The 20815-nt window shown below is 50.6% G+C and overlaps 1 protein-coding gene across 1 annotated transcript in view; it reads left to right on the top strand.

Moving 5' to 3' along the window:
* Nucleotides 1-12938, top strand: part of ACAD10 (acyl-CoA dehydrogenase family member 10) — an 84349-nt gene extending 71411 nt beyond the window's left edge. The window contains 12 exon segments of the mRNA XM_032168657.2: nt 3-56; nt 59-81; nt 1177-1317; nt 2090-2227; nt 2336-2426; nt 4488-4515; nt 4517-4626; nt 4629-4643; nt 5635-5807; nt 10250-10393; nt 12135-12212; nt 12798-12938. Of these exon segments, the coding sequence (XP_032024548.1) occupies nt 3-56; nt 59-81; nt 1177-1317; nt 2090-2227; nt 2336-2426; nt 4488-4515; nt 4517-4626; nt 4629-4643; nt 5635-5807; nt 10250-10393; nt 12135-12212; nt 12798-12938 (1136 nt within the window).
* Nucleotides 12939-20815: the final 7877 nt, after the last annotated feature.

The following is a 20815-nucleotide window of genomic DNA, read 5'->3' as shown; positions in this document are numbered from 1 at the left end:
TGTACCTGCGGAGCCAGAGCTGCAGAGTTACCAGGCCTCAGCAGCCAGGTGGAGCCCCTCCCACTGATCGAAGACCTCAAGGTAAAGCAGCCATGGTGAGGTGGTAAGACCCCAATACCATGGCACACCCTCCCCGACCCCACCAGGCTCACCTGAGTGATCCCAGGCAGTGAAGATACAGGAGCGCCAAGTTGAATGATCCTTGCTTCCATCGTCTCAGAAAGAGCCAGCTCTTCATGACTCATTTTCCATCTCTTGCTTTTGCTGTGCCTGTGTCACAGGCAGATGGCTCAGGTGTGACTGCATAGCCCAGGCAGCAGAACGCTTGACCTTAGAAAGCCAGGGCAGGTTGGGCCTATCTCATGCGTATGTGAATTATGTAAATTTGAAACAGCGCTGTGTCAGCTAATAAATCTCTCTCTAGAGAACCCGTACTATCACAGCTAGAGGGCCAAATCTACTGTAAGCTGAGTTTCTGTATTGTCTCCCAGTGCTGTCACTTCAGCTGATAAACAGAAACACCTGCTGTTCCTTATCACGTGAACCTTGGATTGTGTTAGTTTTGAAATTACTTGAGATATTCAGGAGCATAATGGAATCATCATCTACTTTTCTTTTTTTCTCTTTTTTTTTGAGACGGAGTCTTGCTCTGTGCAACCTCCGCCTCCCAGGTTCAAGCGATTCTTCTGCCTCAGCCTCCCGAGTAACTGGGATTGTAGGCACATGCCACCATGTCCAGCTAATTTTTGTATTTTTAGTAGAGATGGGGTTTCACCATGTTGTTCAGGCTGGTCTTGAACTCCTGACCTTGTGATCTGCCTGCCTCAGCCTCCCAAAGTGCTGGGATTACAGGCGTGAGCCACCATATCTTTTTTTTTTTTTTTTTTTTTTTGAAACAGGGTCTCGCTTTGTCACCCAGGGTGGAGTGCAGTGGTGTGATCATAGCTCACTGCAGTCTCAAACTCCTGGGCTCACGTGATCCTCCCACCTCAGCCTCCTGTGTAGCTGGGACCACAGGCGCAGCCACCATGCCCAGCTCCTCATATCATTTTTTTGGGCACACATGCGTGTTTGGTTGTCTGCTTTGTTTCCTCCAATCCCTTTCATTGTTTGCCACGGTTCAAAATAAAATGAAATCTTCCACTGTGGTTTCCTGACTTATTTTCCGCATGATAGGAGAAAGCCAACGCTGAAGGACTTTGGAACCTTTTCCTACCCTTAGAGGCTGATCCCAAGAGAAAATACGGAGCAGGACTGACCAATGTGGAATATGCACATCTGTGTGAGCTCATGGGCATGTCCCTGTATGTCCCCGAGGTACCTTCTTTAAAGTTTTCCTTAGTGTGTGGGAACATCCTGATCTTTATAAGAACTCACTCCTAAACAGATAGACCAGATTCAGAAGCACCGGCATGAACTTGAACTTTTTTTTTTTTTTTTTTTGGGATGGAGTCTCGCTCTGTCACCCAGGCTGGAGTGCAGTGGCCCAATCTTAGCTCACTGCAACCCCTGCCTCCCGGGTTCAAGTGGTTCTCCTGCCTCAGCTTCCCAAGTAGCTGGGACTACAGGCACGTGCCACCACACTTGGCTAATTTTTCTATTTTTAGTAGATACAGGGTTTTACCATGTTGGCCAGGCTGCTCTCGAACTCCTGATCTCAGGTAATCCACCTACCTCGGCCTCCCAAAGTGCTGGGATTATAGGCATGAGCCACCATGCCCATCCAATTTGAAGCTTGAAATATTGATGTGAGAAGGCCAGGGATGGTGGCTCACACCTGTAATCCCAGTACTTTTGGAGGCCGAAGTATGGGGGATCACTTGAGGCCAGGAGTTCGACACCAGCCTGTGCAACATAGTGAGACCCTGTATGTACAGAAAAATAAAAAATTAGTCGGGTGTGGTGGTGCACACCTATAGTCCCAGCTGCTGGGGAAGCTGAGTCGTGGGAGGATGGCTTGAGCTGAGGAAGTCGAGGCTGCAGTGAGCCATGATCGTGCCACAATACTCCAGCCTGGGTGACAGAGCTTGACCCTGTTTTTTTTAGAAGAGGACATGACAGTCATGGTCATGCTCCTTTTCATTCTCAGGTATGTAACTGCTCTGTGCCTGACACGGGCAACATGGAGCTGCTCGTGAGGTATGGCACCGAAGCGCAGAAGGCTCGCTGGCTGATTCCTCTGCTGAAGGGGAAAGCCCGCTCCTGTTTTGCTATGACCGAGCCCCAGGTACCTCACCTGGGCTGCCACCCACTTGCCTGGCCCTGTTGTTGTCAGCCCCGCAGGGAACACAGGCTGTCTGCTGGCAGCTCTGACTGGAATGTGCTCCCCACTCAGGTTGCCTCTTCAGATGCCACCAACATTGAGGCTTCCATCAGAGAGGAGGACAGCTTCTATGTCATAAATGGTCACAAATGGTGGATCACAGGTATTTGGCCTAAAATGCACTTTCCAAATGCTCATCGGGGAGTCTGTACTGATAGGCATGTCTCTCAATGCCTGGGAGGAGCCTCTACTTTTTCAAGTTGACACAAAGGAGATTCTGTCACTTAGCGCCCCCAGCAGAGGCAGCTGGGAGAATAGGAGGGTACTGCGTGGAGCATGCTGTTCTCAGAGGTGGCTCTTCACAGGGCAGGGATGTCCCCCGGTGCCCACACATGGACGGATGCCTCCCTGCACATGTGAGCCCAGGAATCTCTCAGCTTCCTGCTGTTCATTCTGCCTTGGGCAGCTCCCCTTCCTTGGTGGCTTCCTGGCTCCTCTATCAAGTGTGTTACATCCTAAGGGCTAATGACAATCCTGACGTTTAGGGAGTGTCCAGTGTTACTTCTGTGGGGCCCCTACAAGTAGCCGTGGAGCTTACCTCCCAGAGCCCATACCTAAAACCATAAAAACCCTAGAAGAAAACCTAGGCAATACCATTCAGGACATAGGCATGGGCAAGGACTTCATGTCTAAAACACCAAAAGCAATGGCAACAAAAACCAAAATTGACAAATGGGATCTAATTAAACTAAAGAGCTTCTGCACAGCAAAAGAAACTACCATCAGAGTGAACAGGCAACCTACAAAATGGGAGAAAATTTTCGCAACCTACTCATCTGACAAAGGGCTAATATCCAGAATCTACAATGAACTCAAACAAATTTACAAGAAAAAAACAACCCCATCAAAAAGTGGGTGAAGGACATGAACAGACACTTCTCAAAAGAAGACATTTATGCAGCCAAAAAACACATGAAAAAATGCTCATCATCACTGGCCATCAGAGAAATGCAAATCAAAACCACAGTGAGATACCATCTCACACCAGTTAGAATGGCCATCATTAAAAAGTCAGGAAACAACAGGTGCTAGAGAGGATGTGGAGAAATAGGAACACTTCTACACTGTTGGTGGGACTGTAAAGTAGTTCAACCATTGTGGAAGTCAGTGTGGCGATTCCTCGGGGATCTCGAACTGGAAATACCATTTGACCCAGCCATCCCATTACTGGGTATATACCCAAAGGACTATAAATCATGCTGCTATAAAGACACATGCACACGTATGTTTATTGCGGCACTATTCACAATAGCAAAAGACTTGGAACCAACCCAAATGTCCAACAACGATAGACTGGATTAAGAAAATGTGGCACATATACACCATGGAATACTATGCAGCCATAAAAAATGATGAGTTCATGTCCTTTGTAGGGACATGGATGAAACTGGAAAACCATCATTCTCAGTAAACTATCGCAAGGACAAAAAACCAAACACTGCATATTCTCACTCATAGGTGGGAATTAAGAACACATGGACACAGGAAGGGGAACATCACACTCCGGGGACTGTTGTGGGGTGGGGGGAGGGGGGAGGGACAGCATTAGGAGATATACCTAATGCTAAATGACGAGTTAATGGGTGCAGCAAACCAACATGGCACATGGATACATATGTAACAAACCTGCACATTGTGCACATGCACCCTAAAACTTAAAGTATAAAAAAAAAAAAACTGAATTCTAAGAAAAAAAAAAAAGAATGAGCATCCCCATTTTGCAGAGGGGGAAACCGCACTCAGACGTAGGTCTCTTGCCTGGGGTATGAGCCCCCAGCCGGCAAGTAGAGAACCCAGAGTCAAAGGTTCGCCTGATTCCAAGGCCCGGGCCCAGAGCCATTATGTGTGCACCACCTGTGGGAGCCGAGCCAGCTGGCAGGGATCAAGTAGCAGTTTTCATCCTCGTCTCTAAATTATATTTTCTACTCTATATGATGCTTTTAAAAACTTGTTCTTATGATGTTGGATTCATTCCTCACTGGGACAAAACCCAATTTGCTCTTATTTCTGGTCAGCAGTCTGCAGATGCTCATCTGATTACATGGAGCCTTGAAGAGCTCTGTCTGCTTCCTCGCTGTGCCTTTCTTGGGCCAGGACCACGTGTGTAGAGATTTGATGGCCCTGGTGTCAGATGATGGGGTCTGTCTGTCTCCTTTCCTGGCAGGCATCCTTTATCCTCGTTGCCAACTCTGTGTTTATGGGAAAAACAGACCCACATGCACCAAGACACCGGCAGCAGTCTCTGCTCTTGGTTCTCATGGATACCCCAGGGATAAAAATCATCCAGCCTCTGACGGTGTATGGACTGAGGATGCACCAGGTGAGACTTCCAGGGGCGGGTCACCCCTGAGTGTGGGTCTGGTCCCCAGGAAACACCGTTGAGGAGCCCCTGTTCTTGTTCAGGACTTGCCACATCCCACGTCTGAGGGGATGATGACATTTGGAGTCACATGCTCCTGCATTTCATTTCCATACATGAATATCAACCATGCAGGCGGATTTCAGACAGGGATTTATGCATTTTTTCCCTCTTCTAAACTTAGAGGTAATCAGGAGTCTGTGACACAGGAAGCCATACAGGGCAGAGGCAGGAAGTGGACCCCAAACCTACTCTTCCAGGCCCCAGTGTGAACAGCTGACCTCTAGGCCACAGCCCTGGTTTTGTCCGCTCCCAGTTTGGTTCTCGGCTAATAGTGTTCACATTTTTACATTCAGTGTTTTCATAGGATCACTACATTGTCATAAACCACTAGGAGCTTCAGCTTAAGGTGGCATTGTTATGTTTTTATAAAAGGAATCACAGAGGCCGGGCGCGGTGGCTCACGCCTGTAATCCTAGCACTTTGGGAGGCTGAGGCGGGTGGATCACGAGGTCAGGAGATCGAGACAACGGTGAAACCCCGTCTCTACTAAAAATACAAAAAATTAGCTGGGCGTGGTGGCGGGCGCCTGTAGTCCCAGCTACTCCAGAGGCTGAGACAGGAGAATGGCGTGAACCCGGGAGGCGGAGCTTGCAGTGAGCCGAGATTGCGCCACTGCACTCCAGCCTGGGCAACAGAGTGAGACTCCGTCTCAAAAAAAAAAAAAAAAAGAATCACAGAATAGTCATTTGCCATTATAAATCAGTGATTCACTTTCTGTGTTTAACAGGCTCTTTCCTGCCATCCTTTGCCCTTTAAACATGTCCCAGTAAGAAGGCTAAATAAAGGGCAGGGACATTGCCAGCAGATAACCCAGACTGAGGTGAGGAATAAACACATCCAAGGGAAATGACTATGGCGATTGCTCACGGTGATCGTTTGGATCTTTTAGGTGGCCGTGGTGAAGTCTGATTTGAGCACGTGTGTGTGCCCAAAGAGAACATGGTCCTGGGCCCTGGCCGAGGCTTTGAGATCGCCCAGGGCAGACTGGGCCCCGGCAGGATCCATCACTGCATGAGGCTGATCAGGTTCTCAGAGAGGGCCCTGGCACTCACGAAGGCCCGCGTGAGTGCTTCCTTCCGTGCCCAGCACTGACTCAGAACCACCACCTTCTGCTTTGCTGTCGGACTTCAATTCCTACCTGTTTTCTGAGTGCAGTCCCAGCAGGTGAAGCAAGGTGACATCCTTGCCAAGCAGTTGCGTTTCTGTCTTTGCTTTGCGTCTGCTACTTTGCTGCAGTTTGGATTCAGAGCAGAATGGACCCCACTCTGTCGAGGTGACTTGAAGGGAAAGGCCAGGCTCTATAGCAGCAGAGGGCAAGGTTCCAAGGTGTAAAGGTCATGCTGCTAGCACATTATTAAAAATCAGTCTGGGTGCAGTGGCTCACAGCTATAATCCCAGTGCTTTGGGAGATCTAGGTAGGGGGGTCGCTTGAAGCCAAGCATTTGAGACCAGCCTAGGCAAAAAAGAGAGACTCAGTCTCTACAAAAAAAAAAAATTTTTTTTTTTTTTTGAGATTGAGTCGTGCTCTGTCACCAGGCTGGAGTGCAGTGGCGTGATCTCGGCTCACTGCAACCTCCACCTCCCGGGTTCAAGCAATTCTTCTGCCTCAGCCTCCCGAGTAGCTGGGACTACAGGCGCACACCACCGGGCCCAGCTAATTTTTGTATTTTTAGTAGAGACGGGGTTTCACCATGTCGGCCAGGATGGTCTCAATCTCTTGACCTCGTGATCCACCCGCCTCGGCCTCCCAAAGTGCTGGGATTACAGGCATGAGCCACCATGCCCAGCAAAAAAAATAAAAAGTATTTTTTTGTTTTTTTTTGAGATGGAGTCTCGCTCTGTTGCCCAGGCTGGAGTGCAGTGGCGCGATCTTGGCTCACTGCAACCTCTGCCTCCCAGGTTCACACCATTCTCCTGCCTCAGCCTCCCGAGTAGCTGGGACTACAGGCACCTGCCACCATGCCTGGCTAATTTTTTGTATTTTTAGTAGAGACGGGGTTTCACTGTGTTAGCCAGGATGGTCTCGATGTCACCGTGATAGCCAGGATGGTCTCAATCTCCGACCTCGTGATCCGCCCACCTCGGCCTCCCAATGTGCTGGGATTACAGGTGTGAGCCACCACACCTGGCCAAAAAGAAAAAGCTTTAAGTGCCAGGCATGGTGGCGTGTGTCTGTAGTCCCAGCTACTCAGGAGGCTGAGGCAGAAGGATCACTTGAGCCCAGGCATTTAGGGCTGCAGTGAGCAGTGATCACACCACTGCACTCCAGCCTGGGTGACAGAGTGAGACCCTGTCTCTTTAAAAATAAATAAATAAATAAAAATCAGACACCAGGGAGACCCCATGTTGCTTGTTTTTGTACCTAGGGTTCCATCATCTGGCCTGTACCACCCTCCTCCACAGCACATCCAGAAAACTTTATTCTGCCATGACCCCACCGCCCCCAAAGTTTGGAAACCTAGGTTAAAAGACAGCTGCTGCCAGGACAGGAATTCAAATTGGTGATCATCGATTTCAGAAAGGTGACACAAACCCTGAGACCAAAACCAGTGTCTCACAAGAACTGCTATTGAAAGAACAGAGGCAGTCTGCATTTTTTATTACTGAGCAAACCTGTGATTACACCCTTTTGAGTTAAGACTGACCAGTTATTTTTTCTTTCTAAGTAAAACGCTCCTGTCTATGGACTCAGGTATGGTGCTTCAGCCCCAGGTGGCATTAAATTCAACCTTCTGGCAGAACAATTGGACTGAATGAGTCAGACAGAAGTCTCCAGAAAGTGCATAATATGAACATGGCACCTGTACTGAGGACTTGGTTGGAGTTATTAGGAATCTACAAAAGATTTGCTACAAGGAGGTTCACCACAGTGCTCATTCAAATAGCAAAATTCTGAACAACCTATAAGGCTAACAATGACTGTTGGCCAAATAAACCACAAGATGGCATACAGTGAGACTTTAAATGATGCTGTGGAAATCTATTCCTTAACATGGAGAAATTGTTCACTATATACACTTCAATTTTTTTTAAAAAAGATTGTGGCCAGGTGTGGTGACTCACTCCCAGCACTCTGAGAGGTCAAGGCAGGCAGATTGCTTGAGCCCAGGAATTTGAGACTAGCCTGGGCGATATGGCAAAACCTCATCTCTATAAAAAATAAAAAATAAGGCTGGGCACGGTGGCTAACGCCTGTAATCTCAGCACTTTGGGAGGCCAAGGCGGGCGGATCGCTTCAGGTTAGGAGTTTAAGACCAGCCTCGCCAACATGGTGATACCCCGTCTCTACTAAAAATACAAAAGTTAGCTGGGCGTGGTGGCACGTGCCTGTAATCCAGCTACTTGAGAGGCTGAGGCAGGAGGATCACTTGAATCCAGGAGGTGGAGGTTGCAGTGAGCTGAGATTGCGCAACTGCACTCCAGCCGGGGTGACAAAGCAAGACTCCGTCTCAAAAATTAAAATTAAAATTAAAAAATTAAAAATATTAGCCAGGTGGGGCTGGGCGTGGTGGCTCACACCTGTAATTCCAGCACTTTGGGAGGCCAAGGTGGGCAGATCACCTGAGGTTGGGAATTCGAGTCCAGCCTGACCAACATGGAGAAACCCTGTCTCTACTAAAAATATAAAATTAGTCGGGTGTGGTGGTGCATGCCTGTAATCCCAGCTACTCGGGAGGCTGGGGCAGGAGAATCGCCTGAACCGGGGAGGTGGAAGTTGTGGTGAGCCGAGATCGCACCATTGCACTCCAGCCTGGGCAACAAGAGTGATACTCCATCTCAAAAAAAAAAAAATATTAGCCAGGTGTGGTGGCATGCATTTATAGTCCTAGCTACTCAGGAGGCTGAGGTGGGAGGACCTCCTGAGCCTGGGAGGTCAAGGCTGCAGCAACCTGTGACTGTGCCACTGCACTGCAGCCTGAGTAACAGAGCAACACCCTGTCTGGGAAAAAAAAAAAAAACAGAAACAAAAACAGGCTGTTAGCTTTGATGAAAAATAATTTTTTCTTGTTGTTGTTGTTGTTGTTGTTGTTGTTGTTGTTTTAAGCAGGCTGGCCAGGTGCTGTGGCTCACTCCTGCAATCCCAGTACTTTGAGAGGCCGAGGCAGGCAGATCACCTGCGGTCAGGAGTTCGAGACCAGCCAGGCCAAAATTGTGAAACACCCCATCTCTATTAAAAAAACACAAAAATTAGCCAGGTGTGGTGGCAGGCACCTGTAATCCCAGCTACCTGGGGGGCTGAAGCAGAAGAATCACTTGAAACTGGGAGGTAGAGGTTGCAGTGAGCCGAGATCGTGCCACTGCACTCCAGCCTGGACAACAAAAGCGAAACTCTGTCTCAAACAAACAAAAAGGCTACAAAATAATATATAGAGTGTGGCTCCCGTTTTTGGAAAAAATAAGTATATATAAAACAAGTATAGAAGGATAGAGGAGAATATCCACCAAATATTAACTAGAGGTGACTAGATGGTGGGATTCTAGGTGTTCTTACTGTCTTCTCTTTTTGTTCTGAAAACGGGTAGTTTTTCTGTCATGAGATAAATTATTTGTGAAGATTGTTTTTAGTAAAAAAAAAAAAAAACTAGGCTGGGTATGGTGGTTCATGCCTATAATCCCAACACTTGGGGAGACCAAGGCAGGAGGATTGCCTCAGTCTAAGAGTTTGAGACCAGTCTGGGCAATGTAGTGAGACCTTGTCTCTACAAAAAATTGAAAAGTTAGCTAGATGCGGTGGTTCTTGCCTGTGGTCCCAGCTACTCAGGAGGCTGAGGTAGGAAGATTGCTTGAGCCCGGGAGGTGGAGGTTGCAGTGAGCCAAGATCACGCCACTGCTCTCCAGCATGGGCAACAAAGTGAGACCCTGTCTCCAAAAAAATAATAAAAAAAGAAGGAAAAAGAATAAATAAAACAAGAGAAAAAAAGGAATACTTAGAACCTTTTCTGATGCCTTGTGACTTTCAGAATTTAAAATCCCCATTGCAGATAAGGCAACCCATGGCGGAAGGCCAGGAGCGAGACAGGGGGCTGAGGGGACCTTGCTCCCATTGGAGCTGCAGGGCGGGAAGGGGTGCTGCGGTCAGCAGAGGGCACCCTTCACCTGCGCCGTGTGCAGTGCCTGCAGTCACTCCCTCATTCCCATGTAGCCTTGGGCCAGATGCTGGCTCAGATCTGTAATCGCTTCTGTCTGGTAGCCAGGCCTGCCCAGATGTGCAGTGGCTGAAATAAAGGGTTCTTGGAAGCAGTTTGTTACAGGCACCTTGTAACAGTTTGTGGGCTGTGGCTGGCTGTGGCGCATGTGAAGGTTGTGTGTCAGACCTACTCCCTGGAAATGGCCCATGGCTGCACGCAGGCACCTTGGCTGAGAAGCTGCATGGTCCTGCTTTCACTCTCCTCCCCTGCCCTGTCCTCTCTGCTTCCACCTAGCTCTGCAGGCCACCAGCCCCTGCCTCTCATGGCCACCCCCAGCCCAGCGTGTCCTCAGCCCCACATCTCCTGTGTTGACAGGTGAAGTCCCGCGTGGCCTTTGGGAAGCCCCTGGTGGAGCAGGGCACAGTGCTGGCAGACATCGCGCAGTCACGCGTGGAGATTGAGCAGGCACGGCTGCTGGTGCTGAGAGCTGCCCACCTCATGGACCTGGCAGGAAACAAGGTAGGGGCAGAGGCACAAGGGGGCCTCCCAGAGGCAGAGATTCTTCCTCCTCATTCAGCAAAGCATGAGAGCTTGGCTTCTTGACATTAGAAACTTTATTTCACCTCTACTTGGAGCTGTTTGGGCAATTTTTCAAAAATTGAAAAGGCACAAGAAGAGAGGACTGGCCTTTGTGTTTTACTGACCTGGTGAGCTGCTTAGTCCAAGGCAGTGGGTCTGATGGGGCCACAGGGCCCCTGGGCGGCCCTGGACTCCCAGGGCCATTGGTGGAGGTGTTGGGCAACCTGAGTAAGGCAGGGAAAAGGGACCCTCTACTGGCTTTCATCTGAATATTGAATTAACAGAAATAGAAGCTTATTTTCAAGTGTGACATTAGTCATTCACTAAGGCTCTTTTTAACCTTTTATTTATTTATTTTTTGAGACAGGGCCTCGCTTTGTAGCCAGGCTGGAATGCAGTGGTACATCATGGCTCACTGAAGCCTCAGCCTCCCAAATAGCTGGGACTCCAGGCACACACCTCCATGCCCAGCTAATTCTTTATTTTTTGTAGAGACTGGGTCTCACCATGTTGCCCAGGCTAACTAAGGCTCTTTCTAAGTGCTTGTGATGACCAAGTACAATGCCATGTTGACCTTGCTTTGTCCAGCTTTCTGTGGGGCAGCCTCCACCCCCACCCAAGATCCTCAGCCATCAGGGACCAACCCAGGCTCACAGTTCCTGGTTCTTTGACACTGGCGTGCTAGATATGATGGAGGCTGCTGAGTGTCTCCCTTGAACACCCTGCCCCAGGGCAGATCACTGTAGCTCGGTTTCCTAGATCCCTGACTGGCCTTGGTCCACTGCTACTTAGAGGCAGAGCTGGCCATGACCCTGAGCAAAGCACAGGCCCCTCCCCTTGTCCTTTCAGTGTGTGCTGGCTGTGTTCCCCATCATCTGGGAAGACAGCCACATTCTCCCAGCACTTGCTTCACATCTTGTGATACAAGATAGTAGTTGCCAACATGGCTCCCTTCATCCCTGGGTGCTGTCTGGCTGTACACCAGGCAGGGGCAGCCTCACCCAGCTCACATCAGCGAGACCCTGGGGCCTCTGTTGTGGACCCTGGTGTTTGACTTCCTCCTGGGAATCTGATCATTCTTCTAAGCTTTCCGCCTTCTGGTCTTTTTTGTGGTTTGGTTTTTTGTTTTGTTTTTGAGAGACGGAGTCTTGCTCTGTCGCCCAGGCTGGAGTAGAGTGGCACGATCTCAGCTCACTGCAACCTCTGCCTCCCGAGTTCAAGCAGCTCTCCTGCCTCAGTTTCCCAAGTACCTGGGACTACAGGCATGCACCACCACGCCCAGCTAATTTTTGTATTTTTTAGTAGAGACTGGGTTTCACTATGTGTTGGCCAGGTTGGTCTGGAACTCCTGACCTCAGGTGATCTGCCCGCCTCAACCTCCCAAAGTGCTGGAATTACAGGCCTGAACCACCGCCCCTGGCCTTTGTTTGTTTTTGAAGAGGGGATCTCACTCTGTTGTCCAGGCTTGAGTGCAGTGTTGCAGTCTCAGCTTACTGCAGCCCCAACTTCCCAGACTCAAACAATCCTCTCACCTCAGCCTCCCGAGTAGCTGGGACTACAAGCATATGCCACCACACCTGTTAGTTTTTGTATTTTTAGTAGAGATGGGGGGTGGGGGGTCTCACTCTGCCACCCAGGCTGCCCTCTGGTATTTTATAATCGCATCTCCTCCTCCATACAGGCTGCAGCCTTGGATATAGCCATGATTAAAATGGTTGCCCCGTCCATGGCCTCCCGAGTGATTGATCGTGCGATTCAGGTGAGCACAGACCAGACAGTTGACTTATTTGAACCATCAATACCAGATGCCACACTCTCCTGTTTTCAGCCACCCAGCCTCCCATAGACCCTGGCAGATGCCCTGTGTCACCCACTCACCATGCATGCAACTTTCCTTTTCTTCAGAATGACCCAGCAAGGTGGGGGGTGCCATCCTACCCCCATTTTGAATGTGAGGAAACAGGCACAGAAAAGTGAAGTAACTTGTCCAGGTCACTGAGCTTACAAGTAGCTGACCTCAAATTCACGTGAACTTGGGTTTTCATAAGCCCAGAGCCCAGGCTCTTTCCCATGCAGGGAGGCAGCCTCCTCAGATCCTAACCCCCGGCCCCAGCACAGGGCAGAAGGCACCTGCAGGGTGGGCCTGGGGAGTCTGGAGGCCGTGTGATGGCGGGTGTGGCCCCACGGAAGCCCTCTGGAATATTACTGATTGTATCACATAGGTGCCACAGGGGAAGTCCGGGAAGATGGTTATTATGGGCCATCAAGAGCAGGCTATCATTCCTGGGGCTCTCAGAGACAAGGGCTGACCCAGGGCCGCCTCCCTCCACCCTGTGTCTGCCAGGCCTTCGGAGCGGCGGGCCTGAGCAGTGACTACCCACTGGCTCAGTTCTTCACCTGGGCCCGAGCCCTGCGCTTTGCCCACGGCCCTGACGAGGTGCACCGGGCCACGGTGGCCAAGCTAGAGCCGAAGCACGGCATTTAGAGCCTTGGGGCTGCACTGGCCCAATGTCCTGGCTGGACCAGCCGTGCCCAGATCTGTCACTGATGTGCCTTGAAAGATCCAGTGTTTGTGGCTCCTGCACCCTGCTCAGCAGCTCTGTCCTGGGACAGTCAGGGTGGACTCAGGCTTTCTGGTTCTCCACAGAAGATGTCTCTGCAAGAAGCCTGGAGTCTGTTTCAGGCCAGGAGGAGGGGATTTGCTGAGGGCCAAGGGGGTTCTGGGACAGAGTCTGGAAAGCTGGTCTTCAAGCTCTCAGTCCCAGCCTGGGTAGGCACTGTCACTTCACTTCAGCCTTTCAGTCCCTCTCTCTCTGCCTGGAATCTGGACACATTTTGGGAGGCCTCCCAAGGCTGTGGGACATGCTTGCTCTGGCAGCTGCAGGGTTCCTGTCTGGCCTCCCTGGTGAGCAGAGGGGCGGCCACGACGGGTGGTAGCCTAGAGACCCAGGGCCTGGGTGCCTGGGAAAATGGAATGCGACCCACATTGTAAAGCCACTGGCATCTGATTATCTCCATTTGAACACACAGCACAGAACAATAATTTAAATGTTATTTTGGAAAGGGGTTTTGGGGACACAGAAGAATAAGAAGGCACATCTCAGAGGCTTTGTGGACTTTCTGTGTCATACAAAGAGAATCGAGTGGAGAGGTTCCTTCAGCGCCTTCGTGCCTCCTCCCGCCTGTGTTTCCTCGAGGTCCAAGCCACCATCTCAGCCCCATACATGCTGGGAGCGCAGAGGCCACGGGTCCTATAAGTCCCGAGTTGGCTGCCTTCCCTCACTATGTAGCCCGCGGCTCTGTGCTCATACATACTTCACCCAGGACCTGGCATGTGAGGCCCCTGCAGCCTCCCCCTGCTCCATAGTCAGAATATCTGGGGGAAGGGGAGGTGGTGGCCCATTCACCATTACACTTTGGAATACAATCTCTCTTCTCTGAGGAGAGTGGAAATGCTTACTCACTTGCAGTCTGAGCTTCTTGAGAAACCCCGCGACATGCAGAGGTGAGCCAGGGGCAGTGAGGACCCAGCCTGCTCGTCTCATAACTCGTGGTGGGGTAGCCAAAACTTGTCTCAGGTTAGACCAGATGGGCAGGGACCATCCCCCGCCGGCTGCCACATTGCAGAGGTGACCCTGTGGGAACTGCCTTCCCTGAGAATGGCCAGCCAGGACTGCGCCCCTACAGGATCAGCACCACGAGGGGCCCGTGAATGGGCTCCTCAGACCCATGTGCCCGGGGGTCTGGGGAGGCAGGTCCCCCTTCACCACACTTGAGAAACTGCTTGTTGCTCAAGGAAGTTAAACCCCAAACAAATGCCTGTCACAACGCCAGCCACACTGGCCAGGAGCCCACTGCCAAGCTGGCAGGAGCACAGCAGCTGAGTGCTCCCTCAGGCTCTGGGAGGAGGGGTTTTCTTTAAAAAAAAGGAAGTGGTCCTGGCCTGGCCTGTCTCGTGGGCCTAAGAATGTCTTTTGTGGCCTCTGAGGTTAACCTTGCCTGTTCAGTAATGTGGCTGCAGAGAGGAAAATGGGAGTTGGGCTGTGGGCACCCCCATATCTCCCTCAGATCCTCTGCCTCGAGGGCTAGAGGCCCTGGGGGCCCCGGGAATGCTGCCTGCAGACAGGCAGGTCCCCGCAGGCCCTCCACCTCTGCTAGATCATTCTGCCCACCACTGTTGAGGGAGCCTCAGCTCTGGGCCCGGCAAGAGTCCAGGCCTTGCGGAATGTGCAAGAAAACAAAACAGGCCAACTGCTGGCCTTTGGGGGTTTGCATCTCAAGTAGGGGATGGCGGTTAGTGCCCTGGAGGCCTGGGCTTGTGATGGGGCAAGCACTGCTGGGGCTGGAGGCTGAGTGGAGGACTCTTTCCAGAAGAGGTGTCTCAGCCAAACCTGCCTAACAAGAAGAAAGGGCAGGCTGGGCGCCACGGGTCACACACGTAATGCCAGCACTTTGGGAGGCCAGATGGCATCTGGATGCCAAGATCTGTGCTCGCCAGGGCCTGATTTCGGATACTGTCAGATCATTCCACAACAATCCTACAGAAGCTGCAAAGAGACACTTCCAGGCAACTTGTCTGGGCAGGGCCCCTTCAAGACAGCAGCTGGGAGTGACACCGAAAGAACAGGCTCCAGTGATCTCTGCTGCTTGTACCCATCATAAGTCCCCTGGGGTTGTCAGTCACCACCCAGGGCTTCAGAGTTCCCCAGGGATGCCTGGGGTGTGCCAGGGCTGTCACTCAGAGACTCCTCTTGTTGGTATTTCTGCTGCCCTCCCTGCTGCGACATGGGTACAGATTTCTCCCCTTCATCCATTTTACCAAAATGGATGCGCGTTGGGACAGGTGAGTCCTGGACTCCAGCGGCCTGGGGCCCACACCTGCAAGTAACCTGGGACAGGGTTTCTTTTAATCAAGTTGACTGAGTGGAGAAATGGCCCAGGGGATTTTCTATCCTATCAGTGTTAGACGGATGACACAGTGGTGAAGAGCTGTCAGAGGTAAAGGCGGACACCGAAGTGGTAGGGACAGGTTTTATTCATTTTTCTGAGACAGAGTCTCACTCTGTTGCCCAGGCTGGAGTGCACTGTGCCATCTTGGCTCACTACAACCTCCACCTCCTGGGTTTAAGCAGTTCTCCTACCTCAGCCTTCCGAGTAGCTGGGATTACAAGCATAAGCCACCGTGCCTGGCTAATTTTTGTATTTTTAGTAGAGACAGGGTTTTGCCATGTTGACCAGGCTGGTCTTGAACTCCCGACTTCAAGTGATCTGCCTGCCTCAACCTCCCAAAGTGCTGGGATTACAGGCGTGAGCCACCGCGCCCAACAGGGACCGGTTTTAATCAGTCATAAGCCATTGCCTTAGAGAGCAGGGCCCAGTGGGAACTGAGCTCCACTTGGATTTGTGCGGAGGTGATGGGAGGGGTGGTGGTTGGCAGGGGGGCTCAGGAGTCAGGAAGGGGAACTATAGAGAGCAGGAAGGAGCGTGGTTGGCGTGACACCCGTCTGGGTTTGCTAACTGGTGCTTAGGGTTAGGCTCCTGCCCTCCCTCGGAGGCTGGGGGACAGGGTCCATCTTCTAGTGTTGCTGGAACAAACAGTAACTTCTTTCAGCAGCTTTGGGCTTTCTCAGGCAGGTACGGGCATCCCGCGGATGTGGTCTTGAAATGTTGGACACCATGTAACTGTTAAGTCTTTTCATGGGAGTATGGGGATGTGGACTTAAGCATTTGTGTTGAAAGTCTGCAGTTTTTATAGGCCAAGTTTGAGGTCTAGCAGAGATGGGAGCTCAGAGGGAGGCTGGTGAGAATGTGGTCAAGGAGAGAATTTTTGTCAGGACTGTGGCTCTGGATTCAAATGGGCCAAATTGAAATGAGTTTAAATCCTGGCTCTGTGACAGAGTAGCTGGGCAACCTTGGGAAACGTTCCTTCATCTTAGAGACTTAGATCTCTCGTTTTACTTATTTATTTATTTAAATTTTTTTTAGAGACGGAGGTCTCACCATGTTGGCCAGGCTGGTCTCAAACTCCTGAGCTCAAGCAGTCCTCCTACCTCGGCCTCCCAAAGTGCTGGGATCATAAGCATGCGCCACCACACCTGGCCAGACTTCTCATTTGAAAAATGAGACCAGTCCTTGCCTCCCAGAATCACCTGAGGATTAAATGGGATGATGTGTGGCTTACCATAAGCCACAGCACACACCAGCTGTTCACGTGTGGCTGGAGTCAGGAGCGGGACCGGCTAAAGAGGAGGTGGCTGTGCTCACATTGGGGTGCAAGCATGTGGGGCCTCATCTGGGCTGAGGACTAGCCTGGACCACCTAAGATGCCATGCTTCTCACACTCAACTAGCAAAGGAATGCCCCTGAGATCGGGTTAAAATGCAGAGTGTGGTGCGGTGGGCCTGCCTTCCTAACACACTTGCAGGTCATGCTCCTTGTTTTGGGACCCACTTTGAGAAGCGAGTGTGAGAAAGGCTTGACTTCCCTAACCTGATCCCCAGGGGAGGCAGAATGAGCAGACACCGCCTGGCTGGAATCATAAGAGCTACTGGGTATTTAGTACCTACCAGGTACCAAGAACTATCTGTATATTATTATTATTATTGTTTTTTGAGACAGAGTCTCACTCTGTTGTGCAGGCTGGAGTGCAGTGGTACGATCTCAGCTCACTGCAGCCTCTGCCTCCCGGATTCCAGTGATTTTCCTGTCTCAGCTTCCTGAGTAGCTGGGACTACAGGCACGTACCACCACGCCTGGCTAATTTTTGTAATTTTAGTAGAGACGGTTTCACCATGTTGGCCAGGCTGGTCTTGAACTCCTGACAGGTGATTGACCCGCCTCAGCCTCCTAAAGTGCTGGGATTACAGGCATGAGCCACTGAGCCTGGCCGGTTATTTTGAACCCTGTAACAATTGGCAGACCCTTTTATTCTGCCCCTGCTAGAGATGAGGAGACAGAGGTTCAAAGGAGTTGCTCAACTTGCTTAAGATCACACAGCTTGTCAGTGAATTCAAACCTAAATTCAGAAGATCCCAGAGCTCTTTCTACTCCATGGCATGGATCGTTAAGATCACCTCTGAGAGGTACTGGCCTCCTCACCTAGGAAAGGAGGAAGATGATGAGGCTTATGTCACCAAGGAGAGCATGCTGTGCCCTCAAGAAGTGCATGAGCTTGTGTGATGCTTCCAGAATAATCTCCGGGATGCCCCCCTGACTGCCTCTTAGGGGGTCAGGCTCCATGAGGGGGTGTCTGCCCTGTGGTCCTGGCTGCATGTGGGGTGTTGAGCCAGCTGTGTGTCCGAGAGAGAGAGAGAGAGAGTGCGTGTGTGTGTGTGTGTGTGTGTGTACATATGCAAACAAGGAGGGCAGAGCTGGGGCTCAGGGCTGACCACATTTTTCCTCCTACCTGTGAGGGCAGATGTCTGACTGTGTTTTGTTTTGTTTTGCTTTTGAGACGGAGTTTTGCTCTTGTTGCCCAGGCTGGAGTGCAATGGCATTATCTCGGCTCACCGCAACCTCCGCCTCTCGGGTTAAAGCGATTCTCCTTCCTCAGCCTCCCAAGTAGGTGGGATTACAGGCATGCACCACTACACCTGGCTAATTTTGTGTTTTTAGTAGAGACGGGGTTTCTCCATGTTGGTCAGGCTGGTCTAGAACTCCCAACTTCAGATGATCCGCCCGCCTCGGCCTCCCAAAGTGTTGGATTACAGGCTGAGCCACTGCCCCCAGCCAGATGTCTTCCTGTTAAAATGGGGCTTTAAATTCCTCACCTAACATCGTTTGCAACAACAACAACAAAGAGCTTCCATAGACAGAGTCAGTGTCCCAGAACGGGGACTAAACAACCAAACATCTAGAATCTCACCAGTCAGTGACCCTGAAGGAGACCTCAGTCACCGCCTTTGTTAGAGAGCAAGTGGAACTAGGGTTTTTTTAAGCCTGAGAGCACATCAGTTGTGCCCTAACAATGAAAGGTTTCAGAGTAGTTGAAAGCTAAGAATTTGAATATCTTAGAGGAAGTTACGTGGCTTGAGGGGCTTCCACCGAAGATTTTAGCACCGTGAGAATGCCTGTGCTTCTGCCAGCCCCATTCCTGCCAGTGAGCCCACAGACAAGGGGCGATGAAGAACCAGGAAAAGATGGAAAGAAACGTGGAAGAGAGGAAAGCCTCAGACTGTCAGGGCGAAATCTAGGTTGAGAGTTAAGTTTTAGTTCATGCTTTGGAGAGACTGAGCCACAAGGAGCCATAATTACATTAGAGTTTCAGCACATCCAGGTGATCTTGGTCTGCAGAATTTGGTTGAGGACTGTGTGAAAGCAGTTGAGGCCGAATGTGGTGGCTCACACCTGTAATCCCAGCATTTTGGGAGGCCGACGTGGGTGGATCACTTGAGGCCAGGAGTTTGAGACCAGCCTGGCTAACATGGCAAAACCCTGTCTCCACTAAAAATACAAACATCAACCAGGCGTGGTGGTGCATGCCTGTAATCCCAGCTACTTGGGAGGCTTGAAGCAGGAGAATTGCTTGAACCCAGGAGGCAGAGGTTGCAGTGAACTGAGATGGTACCACTGCACTGCAGCTTGGGCAACAGAAAGAGACTCCGTCTCAAAAAAAAAAAAAAAAAAAAAGCAGCTAAGGAAGGCTACTATGGTCACAAAAGACTTCCCAGAAGATGGGACTTGGGTTGGATCTTGATAGGGAAGATTTCCATAAGGAGAGAAGGCAGGACATGGGTGGAACAGCTGCACCAACAGTAGGGCACCAGGGATGAGAGAGCTGCTGGTTAGGATTATGGTGAGCACCACAGACCGCAGACAAACCAGAATAAACGAACCTGTGGACCAGCGTGTCCTGCACTGAGATACACACCACGCACGCCAGCAGGGACAAAGCACGTTGCCCATGCGGTATCGATGTATGTGAATGTGGATAAGTCAGCTCATTTTCTCCTTCCCCTCCCCACAACCAAGTTTACTGCTGCTCCTGGCTCCCCCATCTTGGGGAACAGCACATAGTAAGAACTTCAGCACCCCCTCCACTCCTCTCTCGCCCTCATCTCCACACAGCTACCTGTCAATTCCACCTTCACACACTCTCTGCCAACTGAGCCCTCCTCATCTCTCTGCCTCTGGCCTGCCTCCCCTCTACAACTGAGTTTCCATGCAGTTCTCAGAGGAATCCCTCGAAGGCACATGTGCAACCTCATCACTTCCAGGCTGAAAGATCTTGGTTAAGAGAAATATTAGTACAAGCTATTAAGACTTAGGAGGCGGCTGGGCATGGTGGCACATGCCTGTAGTCTCAGCATTTTGGGAGGCCAAGGTGGGCCGACTGCTTGAGCCCAGGAGTTCAAGACCAGCATGGGCAACATAAAGAGACCCTATCTCTACAAAAAAAAAAGAAAAAAAAATTAGCTGGTGCCTTAGTCTGTTTTCATGCTGCTGATAAAGACATACCTGAGACTGGGCAATTTACAAAAGGGGTTTAGGCCAGGCGCGGTGGCTCATGCCTGTAATCCCAGCACTTTGGGAGGCCAAGGCACGAGGATCACCTGAGGTCAGGAGTTCGAGACTAGCCTGGCCAACATGTTGAAACCCCGTCTCTACTAAAAAATACAAAAATTAGCCAGGTGTGGTGGCACGTCTGTAATCCTAGCTACTTGGGAGGCTGAGGAAGGTGAATCACTTGAATCTGGGAGGCAGAGGTTACAGTGAGCCAAGATCGCACCACTGCACTGCAGCCTGAGTGACAGAGCAAGACTCTGTCTCAAAAAAAAAAGAAAAGAAGTTTAATGGACTTATAGTTCCACATAGCTGGGGAGGCCTCACAATCATGGCAGAAGGCAAGGAGGAGCAAGTCACGTCTTACATGAACGGCAGCGGGCAGAAAAAGAGCTTGTGCAGGGAAACTCCTGTTTTTAAAACCATCAGATCTCGTGAGACTCATTCACTATCAAAAGAACAGTGCAGTAAAGACCTGCCCCCATAATTCAGTCACCTCCCACCAGGTTCTTCCCACAACATGTGGGAATTGTGGGAGTTACAATTCTAGATGAGATTTGGGTAGGGACGCAGTGAAACCATATCAGTCAGGCATGGTGGCATGCACCTGTAATCACAACTACTCAGGAGGCTGAGGTGGGAGGATCAATTGAGCCTGGGAGGTCGAGGCTGCAGCGAGTTGTGATTGTGCTACTGCACTCCAGCCTGGGTGACAGTGAGACCCTGGTCTTGGGGAAAAAAAACAAAAAGACTCAGGAGAAAGCTACAGTGATGAAAACAGTGTTGTACTGGCACAGGAATACAGACATCAATGACACAGAATATACAGTAGTTCAGAAATAGCTACTTACAGGCACTTAG

The sequence above is a fragment of the Hylobates moloch genome, unplaced genomic scaffold, assembly GCF_009828535.3.
Source record: "Hylobates moloch isolate HMO894 unplaced genomic scaffold, HMol_V3 SCAFFOLD_12, whole genome shotgun sequence".
NCBI classification, from domain to species: domain Eukaryota; kingdom Metazoa; phylum Chordata; class Mammalia; order Primates; family Hylobatidae; genus Hylobates; species Hylobates moloch.
This window is presented reverse-complemented; position numbering and strand designations above follow the sequence as displayed.